Source organism: Dendrobates tinctorius, unplaced genomic scaffold (genome assembly GCF_039654945.1).
Source record: "Dendrobates tinctorius isolate UK_male_01 unplaced genomic scaffold, ASM3965494v1 ptg000027l, whole genome shotgun sequence".
Taxonomy (NCBI): domain Eukaryota; kingdom Metazoa; phylum Chordata; class Amphibia; order Anura; family Dendrobatidae; genus Dendrobates; species Dendrobates tinctorius.
This window is the reverse complement of record NW_027361695.1, coordinates 12,153,336-12,166,545: the sequence shown is the minus strand read 5'-3', so window position 1 is coordinate 12,166,545 and position 13,210 is coordinate 12,153,336. Positions and strand designations below refer to the sequence as shown.

Below are 13,210 nucleotides of genomic sequence, written 5' to 3'. Positions count from 1 at the left end.
AGCATCATAATCTGAGGAGCTCAGGGATTATTTTCTACAAGATATTTAACTCAATTTTTTTCAGCAAGTGACAGGTCTTCTTTAAATATAAGCCCAAACGACCTGTCTGGTTGACAATGTTATTAACTTCTCAATATAGCCAATGGCAAAATTCATCATGATTCATATTATTGTAGTACCTAATAGTATAATTTAAGCCCATTATATAGGTCAGAACATGAACTTGCCCAATAATAAGCCCAACTTTGCAGTTAATGAGAAAACATTACTTCTGCTGTCTCATACAGGGTAACAATTGCTGTCATTGTATGACAAGGTGACATCTGTGTGACATCGTTCCTACTTTCACCAGTTCAGAATATTGATTTTTTTTTGTATCAATATTTCGTAAGTGAGTTCATGAAGGGAAAACGTTCCAAGAGGAGAGAAAGGATCCGACTTTTTTGTGGTTTCCTGCAGGGAAGTAGATGCAAGCACAATCAAAGTGATTCAGGGCTTAGATTGTGGTCTGAATGTTTTCTTAAAAGTTTCATTATCATACTTAATAATCAAGGAGGACTGGTTTCATGGGATGCTGACACTTTTTCATTTTTTCTGTTGCAGTAACTCTTCTTTAAGGTCCGACCAGAAAGGCTAGCCGCCGCTCCTCACAAACATCAATGAGCTTCGGATGCCCTTAACCCTGTGACCAATTTCACTAATTGTCCTGCCTTGGACAACTTTTGATAAGTACTAACTACTGCTTATCAGGAAAAACCCGCAATGGCTGCCATCTTGGCGACGTTTTTCTGATCTGGTCCTATAGCCATCACAACATATGTTGTAGTGTTGTGCCGATCCTGACACCTGCCCATTTTTGTTGCATCCAACACATCAACGACAAGGGTTAATTATTCAATTGCTGCCCAATAAGTCCCAACCCAATGACAGGTGCCATTGTCCTCTCTCAGTGGTTTTAATCTAATAACAGATCGTGGAGTAGATCCTTACTGTGGAAACCAGATAGTTTAGGTGCCGACTGGACATTTTGCTACTGGATTTGAAGAACATTCTTTCAGTGAATGCGAAATGTTGGGCTTATAGTTGGCCTGGCTCATCTGATGAGAATTCTCTGTTACACAATTAGGGGCCTCAATAGTCCGATATACTCTGTTTGGAAATGACTCTGGGTCAACCACTTGCCACCAAAGTCTCATTTATTATATGGCTTGACCAGTGGCATAACTAGAGTCTGATGGGCCCTGGTGCAAAATTTGGACCAGGGCCCCCTCCATTCTGGAGTATAAATATGGCCCTCTTTCTGGCCCCATCCTGGTGTATATGTCCCTTATCCTGGGTCCCATCCTGGTATACATGTCCCTTATCAAGGTCCCAATGCTGATATATATATCCCCAATCCTAGTATATGCCCCCCGTTCTGCCCCTGTTCTTTAATGCATAGAAAAAAAATAAACAATCATACTCACCTTCCATTCGCTCCGTCCTATTATGAAGCCAGCAGCTGACTTCAGGGTGCAAACAACGGTAGAGCATGATGTCACTGCCATGTGCCCACAGTCACGTGCACGCTGTCAGCTGCTTGCCTCTGATTGGCCAACAGCCTGTATTGCCATGTACGGACCCGACAGGTCTGTGCAACACACTACACTTCAGCTGACTGTATGTCGTAGGATGCACATCCAGTTGAAGTTTGTGCTGGCATCAACGGGCCCGGTTGTTGTAACCGCTGAAGTTATGCACAGGAAGTGGCTGACGAGAAATGATCCAGGACCTTCTCGCGCGACCAACGATGAGCAGCGGGGGAGCCGGTCGGAGGTAAGTATCAGACATAGCGATATCGTTAGCAATATCGCTATAACGTCACGAAATCGGTGACTTTACAGCGATATTGCTAGCGATATCGCAGTGTGTAATGGGGGCTTAAGGTAACACAGTTTTTAAATGAAGTGATTTGCAGATGATTTCTTTATCACATTACCTATTAATTGAGAACACATTGTATGAAAGTAGCGGGAGCATTTTAATAAACATCATCATTAGATATTTATCCTATCTAATCAGTTTGACACTTACATTTTTCTCACTGGTTGTTTCCTTCGTGTCACTGACTACATTTCACTGGAGGCAGAATGTGAGGTGACATTTAAATGTCTCTGAAGTGGCTGCTTCTTCGTAGCGGCTGTTCACGATGTCAAACGTGGCAAAGTATTTTTCCGATTAAATGGATTCTGCAGTTTGAGAGGATTCAAAGAGAACATGCCGTGCTCGCGTCCCTTTTTCATCTCTAGAGCTGATGTTATAGTGTTTATTGAGAAGTGGGAACATGATGTCTGCTCTATTACAGATCCCATTTACCGTCTTGTCCGAATTCTACATTGCCCCTGATCCCCAGATAAGATGATGTTACAGGTTTCCCGCAACAGAAAACCGCACTGTCTGATTTCACATACTCCTGCACTGATTAGAAGCACTTCATTATCATATTAAACAGAGCAGGTGTCATGGTCCAGTCCAGAGTTTATTTTCTGCTGTCCTCTCTCTGGACTGGTCATGCGGGGGTTAATCTCCTCAGCCTCATTCTGGAGCTAGCTGGGCTATTTCAGTCTGTCACAGTCTGCTGACCAGTGTTAGTGATAGCTCAAGCTTCCAGGCCTCTGACCTTTGCACCTTGGTGTTCTTCCTGCCTTTGACTTGTATCCACGTGTATGACCCGGACTGATCTCTGACCCCGTCTCTTGGTATTCGTCTCTGTTGCTATGTTCTCTGTCTGGCTTTTGATTCCCCAGCTTGTACCACGACCACGTCTTCCGTCTCACGTTTTTGGACCCCGCACTCAAGTTTGGCTTTTTACCTTCGGCTTGGTATTTTGACTTTGTGTATTGCTGCTACTTCTGGTACGTGTGCTCCTGATAGTTTCTGACTCGGTTTGTCTGACCATTCTCTCATTACCTGTGACACCTGTGTGGTTGCTCTGTATTGCTACACTTAGTGTGTATCCTCTCTTCCCTCATCAGCTCCTCCTGGTGGAGGTTTCACTACAGCAGGTTTCTGCTAGCAGTTCAGGGGTTAATCTGTTCAGTTGAGAGCTCCTGGTTGATGGTCTCAGCTGTTCAGAATTGATAACTTCCCTCTGTTATATAGTCGCCTCTGAAAATCAGGGGTTGCCATTGTTAGTTTCATACTGCCTGGTTCTGGTGTTGGAGGTGTTGGTTGTTTGAGGAGGTGCTTGGAGTGTTATTCAGAAGACTGTTGCTTGGTGATATGTCTGTGTACATATCCTTATCCTCTCCTATTTGTTTTTTCCTTAATTTACATGCTGGTGTTCCACTGTGTTTGTGAGTGCATATTTGCATGATTGGTATTTTCATTTATCCCTGTACGTCTTCTCTTGTTAATGTGGTTTGTGTATCCCTATACACTACAGCTCCCAACTTCCCTGGGTGGAGGAGGGGCCAGACAAGGGCTGATTTAGGAACTCAGCAAGGCACAAGGCCCTGTCATCTTCACCATCAGAAGTAATCTGGAGAGCATCACTAAAGCCCCTAGCTTTAGGGATAGTAAAGGAGCCCCTAGCCCTGGTATATTCAGCAACAGTGCCATAACAGGTGATCTCATAAAATAGACAATTAATCAGTTGTTGTTATAAGAAAGACAAAGTTATTCAGCCAAGTAGTCCATCAATATGTGGTCCATCTTGGTAAGTATAAATGTCTTGAGAACCTGTCAGCATGTTGTAACATACAGTTGTAGTGGTATGGCTAGATAGGTGCTTGTCCCCCAATAAAAATGATACCTTTTTTCTAGATATCCGATGTGCCAGTCATGAGAAATTTAACAAAGAACAAATCAGGCTGGGTAGGCTCAGGGGTTGTGTCAGTGCACTTGGACCATTTCTTCTAAAAGCACTAACACGCCCCAGTGCACTTCAAGCCTAATTTGCTTATGGTTTCTTTGCTAAATTTCTCAGCACTGGTGCATCTGATCTCTACAAAAAAGGTATCATTGTTATCGGGGGACAAGACCAAAGCTAGCTATACCACTACTTTCATAAGTTAAACTGTGCTGGCAGGTTCCCTTTCAATAACAGCTTTGGAGCTAACTGCAGACTGGATATTATTCACAGACGTTCTGTCCTGATCGCATGGGCATTGCCATTGTGCCAGTCATGGGATCAGGAGAAAGGATTATGCATCCCTACTCTAGTGACAAATTTTAGATAAATTTCTGATCAACACCATTTAACCCTATGCCTGGCATACAAGTGGAAAGCAAAAGAGGTATATTTTATTGCATGCATCAGAGGGATATCTTGTTACTGGATCTGCTACGTTTTAAAAATTGTGGTAAAGGGTATGGAGGACTAATCACAAGGAGCATAGCACCAAATATTTATCTACCTAAGCAAGCCACCTTCTAACAGGTAGCACCCCATATATGTGCAAAAGCCCTGGTACAGGCCATTCCGTTCACTGTTATCCACCCCCACGCAGTGTCTACAGCCGAATGAATAACCACAGACAACAGGTCTCGGGGATAACAGCTGCTTTACTTCAGCAGAACGGGGAGAAATAACATGGAGTTATGGTAACAGTTCACTTGGGGAATCCACGGCCAATACAGTTCAGGATTGGATTCTGACTCAGAATTGAGGTTCTGGAGCTTTAAGAACCTGTATTAGTTAGGAGAAGAACTTGAAGGTAATTATAAGAAAGTTCAAAGTCTCTTGGTGGCATAAAGGCAGAAGAGGGAATATATGGCAATATATGTACAGACCTGAAATCCCGTATTCATTCTCTCAGCTGGTCACGGTCCGTGCAGAAATATACTTGAAGTAAATAACGGATAATATTCGGTGAGGCGGGAGACCCTCGATTTCCTCAACACGCAAAGCAATAGATTCTTCTGTACACAATTAGTGCAACCTAATGCTGGAGAAGCATGCCTTAAACCGGACAGCGGGAATCCAGGGTTAAAAAAATGGTCTTCAGCCACATTGGCTGTAGAAAGTCTTGAGATGAAGAGAAGGATGAACCTCCAGGCTTGGAGCCTGGAGGGGTCAGGAGAGCTCTCATATGAGGTCTGCTCTGGGTCACATCTTGAACCAGACTCCCCAGAGAACTTTCCAGAATCCTCTCTTGTCTAGCCGGACACTGGAGGTAGTTCCCCCCATTGGACCAATAGGATAACTCTCAATTCTTGTGTTAGACTTCATATTGTGAGAATAATATATAAATCATGAATATATGAGATTAGTGAGTAATGGATTCATTTAAACCATATAACAGTAAAAGGATAACTTAGGGGTGAGTTGAGGTGTACAAAAGCTACTCACGGTCCAGGGTTACTTAAAGTCACATACCCAGTCTGGACTGGGTCACTACATATGCACCTGAAATTGGTTTCTGAGCAAAATATGTTGGCATTGGTAAAGGAAAGCAGATGGAAAGGTGAAAATGTTTAAAAAATGCTGAAGTTCCACCCAAGATCAACTGTTGAAGTGCCCCTTCCATGCTGATTATGATGAAACTTTTTTTCTTCATACCTTGAATCATTTCCTGACTTTATGTTGCTTGTCAGCAGCTGTCTGGCATTGATCTCTCGTCTGGTTTTTTTATCCGCTGATATCCATAACTTCTTTTCTGCGTCGGTTTCGCCTGTTCTCATTCCATGTAATATAACGTTATTATGACGTCTTGTTTCCATATTGATAGAATCACAATGTAACCTACTGCCTGTATTTTACAAGTACATATCTCAATTTACGCTCTCATCAATGTGTTGTTGTTTTTTTGTTTTTTTTTATTGTTCTTGCAGCTTTTTGCAATCTTTGCATTTGCAACATGTGGAGGCTACTCCGGAGAGCTGAGAGTCAGTGTGGATTGCGCCAACAGAACTCTGAGCGACCTCCGCGTTGATATCGCCATTGCTTACCCTTTCAGGTAACTTTCCATTAAGTTTGATTTGGATACTTGCATGTGTATATGTTCTTATACGTGACCAAAGAAGACATGGGTTATTCTCAACCTTAAAAAGCTATCACTTATCTAAAGCAACAGTGTTGAACGGTTTTATCCCATTTCAGAAAACTTTTCTTTATGTATTCGTTGTTAAAAAAAAAGACAAAACAAACTTTTGTTTGCTTGCTCTCCCGCGGTCCAGTGCGGTGTCTCAGTCTTCATCAGGGGCGGACATACCGCCGTTGCAGCCGGTGCAACTTCCTCCCGGGATGCTGGAAGGTAGGATGAGGCTCAGAGGGTGACTACAGATGTGACCGATGGATGACGGTCCTACAAATCTTTTTGCTCCATTCGAGTGTTAGCTTGTTGTTCGGTGACAGTTTTAACCTTGAGAACAGAGCTCGGAAGTGCCCTGTAGGAATGGAGTGATGGCCACGCATGTGCACCTCCACTGCAATCCTTCTCTATGGCACTGCTGGCGAAAGCAGTGAATGGAGCAGTGGTGCAATGATGAACACGCGTGGTCACCGCACCGTTCTGGTGTATTTCGGAGCACACATTCGGGATCAGCATTTTCTGTTTGGAATAATCCTTCATTTTATCTCTAATTCTGGCACATGTAAATGTATCGGAGCGATAGAAATCCACCCGGATAGGATATTCTTCTGTACACGGTGACGGTTAAATTTTCTGTTCTTTAGGAGTCATACATAAGTTTAATATTTCATACAGTGATCAATTATGGAGTGAAAAGTACAAAGAATAATTGTAATGTAAGGGTGTGATCAATGTATGAGTCTTCCGTCATTCCGTCCTAACCTCAGCACAAGAGTCCAATCTACGGATGTTCTGTTGGGTCATTTATTATTGACTGTGACACACCTTTACCTCTCACGATAGGAAGCCTGGCAGACTATACAGTAAAAAAAAAAGAAGTATATATTTGTGTGCATGGAAATCAGATGTAAACAAAAGTTGGGAAAACTTGGCAATTCCGGCAAAATCATTTGACGATCTAAGGCCAAAGGTAAAATCATCGGACGTTAGGATTGGGCATGTTGGATTTCAACATGCATGATCCATAAATTATGGCAACACCCTAGTCATCGCTTCCCATTGACTTGTGTCCAGTGTAAGAAGAGTAGAAGAAGGAAGAAAGTACATTTAATTTTTATATAAGTTTGCAATAATTTTTGTAATTTTGGAAACAAAAATTCTGCTACTTTAGAAGGAAAATAAAATATAACATAGAGGGAAGTGATAATATTGACATGTGCGTATAAATTGGTACATAATGAATGCCGGTGACGACGTTTACAGTTTTACTGTAGTTGTTTTTGGTCTTTTCATCCATCTTAACCTCTGCTAATCACAAAGGCTGAGTATGCAACCAGTGTCACGAACCTTCCCCCATTTGATGGATGACTCTCATTAGAAGCTCGCGATGATGAAGCCTTCCCGGTAATTAATATCTCTATAACAGGTCGCTTACATGACAGCGATCAGAGCTCATACTTTGTGGGGGAGAATTTCTGAGAATCTTTCCTCCATGAATCACACAGGCGACTGATTGTAGGATCATGGAACCATTGGCAATAATACGGATTTTTGGGATGGTCCAAAGTTTCGGCACCGCTCCTGTGCTTGTCCTGTGTCTAATAGGGGAGCTCAACCTCATTCATTTAACTAAGGCTGAGACCCAGAATACCCAACGAAACCCATGACCCTTTTTCTAATCATGGAATGTTGCAGATAGAGGGAGGTTCACAAATCTCGGGTCCGGCAGCCATGGGCTATAAATATGGCCACTGGTCCTGGGTGCTGACAATCTTATCAGTAGTATTTTCAGAAAAAGACACATCCGGAGCGATGTCAGATCCTTGTTATATATGAAAAAGGAGATAACTTTCTATTGTTTATATTGGGGGGGAAATGAGATTTTCCCATTTTAATGGTTCTGTTATCGGTGCCGGAGCTGCTCAGTTACGGAGATGCACAGCACAGCTCCAACAACAGTATACTGGCCATAACCAGGCACTGCACATCCGCCACCTATACAGATCAATAGGTGGCGGATGTGCAGTACCCGCTCGTGGCTGCTATTCAGTTGATGGAGCTGTACAACTCCATAACTGGGCAGTTCCATCCGACACCATGATCAGTGTGGGTGCGTGCCGGGTTTCGCACCCCCACCAGTCAGACATTGATGACCCATCCTAATGATAGCCCATCAATATTAAAGTCCCGGACAATCCCTTTAAAGCAGAGGTCTCAAACTGCATTCCTCAAGGGCCGCAAACAGGTCATGTTTTCAGGATTTTCTTGTATTGCACAGGTGATAATTTAATCACCTGCACAGATAATAATGATTGTGCACGCCCTTATCATCTTCTGCCTCAACTACTGTAACATCCTTTTCTGTGGTCTCCCTGATAACACCCTCGCATCTCTCCAGTCTATCTTTAACTCTGCCGCCCGACTAATTCATCTCTCTCCTCGCTACTCCTCCGCTTCTCCTCTCTGCAAATCTCTTCACTGGCTTCCATTCCCTCAGCGTATCCAGTTCAAATTACTAATACTGACCTACAAGGCCATCTATAACCTGTCTGCCCCATGTGTCTCTGAACTAATCTCCCGATACCTTCCCTCACATAATCTCCGGTCCTCCCAAGACCTCCTTCTCTCCTCCACACTTATTTGCTCCTCATCCAACCGGCTCCAAGACTTCTCCCGAATAGCCCCCATCCTCTGGAATTCTTTCCCCCAACATGTCCGACTATCAACCACATTTGGATCCTTCAGATGGAACCTGAAAACCCATCTCGTCAAGAAAGCCTACAGCCTGCAATGACCCCACTACCTCCTCACTACTACCGGAGATATCACCTCAACCAACACCGGAACTGCTGCAATCCACCAACCTACTGTCTCCTTCCCCCCATCCTGTAGAATGTAAGCCGGAAAGGGCAGGGTCCTCTCCCCTCTGTATCAGTCTGTGATTGTTAGCTTGTTTACTGCAAGTGATATCTGTAATTTGTATGTCACCCCTTCTCATGTACAGCACCATGGAATCAATGGCGCTATATAAATAAATAATAATAATAATAATAATAATGAGTCCAGCACCTTGTGCAATGCTAAGGACATCTTGAAAACATGCATGGTTTGCAGCCCTCGAGGAATGCAGTTTGAGACCCATGCTTTAAAGGGTTATTCCCATATTCATAAATGGGTATTGTCCGATGGAGCTTGTAAATACAAAAATTTTTGCAATTTACTGCTTTTTTTTTTTAATTTTCATCCATTGTTGAGACATCAACACTTTTCTTTTGTATACATCTCGTTACCTTGGAGACCAACCACTGCTGCTGGACAGCAGATCATGTACAGTGAGTACAAGCATTTTTCCATTGCGCTCATAAGCAGTGTTTTGAAGCCGTTATCGCTGGAGCAGCGCTGTTACCTCCTAATCCCAGCCAACTTTAGCGCAGCACTTAAAAGATAGACAGCAGAGGTGGTCGGTTTCCTAAGCAGCGAGCTGTAAACAAAAGAAAAGCATTCATATCTCAAGAACCGTTGTAAATTTTAATAAACGGTAAATTGAAATAGTCCGAAAATATCCATCCATGAAGATTTGATTACCGTAACTCTTTTAATTAGTTCTACCCAGCGCTGACACAGAGCGTCATTGACCACTACTGCCGGCGATTTAGCTGTTTCACATCAATAGAGCAGTTCTTCCTTTTCCAGGCTGTTCTATCGACAGGTGTGACTGTCGGCATCATGCTGGTTGATAGTTGGCTCCCCGCAGGTAGGAAGCAGGGAGCCAGCTGTCAATCATTATGACTTTGTCAGTCACGCCCCGTCAACAGGGCAGAGTGGATGAAAAGAAGAAAAGCCGCTACTCTATCAATTTGAGATTAGTGGAAGATGCTGAATCGCCGTCAGGAGCGGTCTATGACCACCCAGTGCCGGCGGCGATCATCATTGGTCAGAACAGACAGGTGTCAACTACCTAATGGTAGTTAGTTCTTAGGCCCATAGTAAAAAAAAAACAAAAAAACATTTAATACTTCCTTCATGGATACATATATATTTTTTCTGCCATTTTTATAGCATTTTCTGATTTTTATTTTTTTTAATATTCCGTTTTGCCTTTTTTCAGATTCAGTTTCATGCCGTCATGATTTTAACTCAGGTTTGCGACACATTTCCTACAATAGATCCCGCTCTTATCTCGCAGGTATCTGCACTTGCTCTTATAACATCCGGCATTTTTTTTATTTCCCCCCCAATAATACAAGTCATTTCCCAGAAAGCTGCACAGACAAATTGTGCATTGTTTTCCCCGTCATCTCCCCCGGCGCCCGCAGGATTTATGATGATCAGGTGCCATATTCCAAGCTCCTATTTTCGGAATACTAAGCAGCCCCATACATCTTACATCTCGATAAAGAGGAATAAACACTTCAATTCAACCTCTACAAATGAGTCCCCGGAATAGCAGCGCGCCGTTCTGCAGAAAACACAAAGGGGTTTGTTTTTTTCGTTGTTGTTTTGTAAATGGGTTCCTGCGACCGGTCCTCTGTCACAACACCGGGCTTATTTATCATACTTCTCTGGCGAAAAAGCAAGGGCAGGACCTCCGTAAAAAAATAGCTGAAGATTTATGAGGTGCAATTATGCATCAAGTGCCCGTTTTTATTCCATTTGTGCGCTGTGACAATGAGGATCGGAAATTCAACATTTTTTTTTCTACGTGAAAATTCAACTCGAACTTGTCATCTGTAAAAATGACCTATTGTGCAAATCAGTTTTTGTGTTAGGCTGCGTTCACATGCAAAATTTTTTTATGCATGTTTTTTCAACCTGCCAATTAAAAGTGCTGCACCGAAAACGCTAATTTTCAGCATTTTTTTTGCTGCATTTTTACATCGCTTTGATAAATTTTTTTGGTGAGGATTGCGTGTGTGCTTTGTCTACAGTACATGTTTAATACAGACATCTGACTGGGATGATTTAGCGAATCCTGCTTTGAGCAGGGGGTTGGACCAGATGGCCCAGGAGGTCCCTTCCAACTCTACGATTCTATGATTCTATGATTCTATGATTCTAATAAAGCTAGTTTTGTTCACCAAATATGAGAAATGGCATTGCGTTTTGTTGTCAGCGCTTTTTTCACTTTTAGGCCGGTGAACTATGTCCCGGAAGTATTTCGCTGTGTTCCGGGACATAGTTCACCGACGCATGCGCACTAATGCTTTTCGGCTTTGCCCGCAGTTGGGCAAAGTATACTGCACATGCGTGAGTCAAGATTGCAATGCCCGCAATATGGAGGACAAGTACGGAAATTCCCTGAAATATTGCAGACAGCGGCCAAAGAGGGGTGGAGAAAAGGACCCGAAACACCACCCATCGGACTGGACCCAACTCATTTATATAGACCGCCAAAATTAGGTGACAGATTCCCTTTAATTTTGCCTTTCTACCTGGTTAATTCCTCTCTTTTCCACTCGGTCTATGACATCACTTAATAATGGATGAGCTGACTTTTTCTAAGCTCTATGTAGAAACAGGAGGTCAATTTTCCCTGTACGAGTCATCATCGCTGCAAAAGTCTTTGGCAGGGGGAAGAGGGAGCTGCTGGGTCAGGAGTTGAAGAGGGGGATGATAAATGCAGGGACAAGAGACTTCCTTGTACTACATAGAGCAGAGAAAAGAGAAGAATTAGCTGGTTAGAAAGGGAAAATGAGCAATTGTAAGTACACAGTGCTGTATAATATGATGATTGCAATATACTAAGAGGATAAAAACTTTGATGGGAGGAGTGCTTCTTTAATAGATAATAACTGACTGATGGCTATAAAAAATGACTGTCTAAAATAATTTCTATTTTTCAGAGCCTAAAACATGTTTTATACAACATGCATTTTACTCGAATAACCGTTGCTGTGTTGTTGCGCTGAGATCATGCTTCTCACGTGAATTATATATTCATATCCATATTAAGCATTTCCGAGCTGAGATTTTTCGCACTTGCTCCACTTTTATGAAATTACATTATTTTATTTTTTTCAAATAGTTAAATATCTTATATATTATTTAAAAGGAATGCTCAGTCATGTTCTCAGCCTGATTTACATACCATTTCTATAAACCAACAGACTTGCTAAGATTTTTGCTACAGTTTATACAATAAACATGACAGAATCATTAAAAGATTTAAAAAATGTCATCTATGTATCGTAACCATGAAATATGATTAATCTATCTGTATCTAAAAGGAATGCTCTCTATAGAATCCATTTGGTTCTAAGGAGGTTCTAATCTAAGGAGTGGTTTTGGAAAAAAAAAGTATTGTTAACCCATCCTTAGGATATGCTTTGGATAGACTATGTGTTATTGATAAGGGTTTGAATGGGGCTCGGCTGCAGTTCAAAGCCACATATGTCACACACAGTGTGGGAAAGACTAAGTGCAACATGAAGGGATGAGGGGAAGGGAGACCTACACTAGGAAAGAGGGGAGTGGAGACCCCTAGGCAAATCCAAAGTCACCCTGTCTGCCCTAAATGTCCCTATATAGATTCTGCACCTATCGCTAAACAGTTACATAATCCCTGCCAGACTCTGGCAATAAGCATTGCATAGGGAAGGATGGGGATAAGCGCTAGTCAATCCCTACTACAACTAAAGACAGATGGGATAGAAAAACAAGGGTAACACTTATCTTGAGTAAACTCAGAGAGATAACACAGACGTACTCCAACAGCACCAAAGAGGAAGATAGCCGACTGCTATAGCTCCAAGCATCAAAGGGGGAAAATGGAAATATTACCGGCGATTCCCAGAAGCAGATAGGAAGTCTATAAACACCAGGTCCAGGTGTGTCAATTAGAGTCGAGGGGAGGTTGCCACTGGGTCCAAGAGTCAGATGGTCAAGGAAGGTGTCTGCAAAGCCAACCGCAGAGACCTTCTGCAGCAAAAGGCTGTTCGACTGTCTGCCACCTCTGACACACCCGTGAAAACATGCTGCTGTACCTGAATAAATAATGAACAGATACAGTAATCCAGAGAGTGCTACAAACCTTTAATTCTGATAATCGTTGGCATTCTTAAGGGCTGGAATCCCACCAATCCATTAATAATTTAATCTCCAGAAGACTCCTTTCAGCGAAACATAACCTAAAGATGTGATCACAGTGCACCACAACACTGGGACCACAGAATCAAAGGGGTTCTGTGTCTTCATTG

The 13,210-nt window shown here is 42.5% G+C and overlaps 1 protein-coding gene across 2 annotated transcripts in view; it reads left to right on the top strand.

Annotated features, from left to right (window-relative positions):
• SYNPR (synaptoporin) overlaps nucleotides 1-13,210 on the top strand; it is a 210,110-nt gene that overhangs the window by 141,832 nt on the left and 55,068 nt on the right. For both annotated transcript variants that reach the window (XM_073569782.1, XM_073569783.1), the window contains one exon: nucleotides 5,815-5,939. In XM_073569782.1, the coding sequence (XP_073425883.1) occupies nucleotides 5,815-5,939 (125 nt within the window). The remainder of the gene's footprint in view (nucleotides 1-5,814; nucleotides 5,940-13,210) is intronic.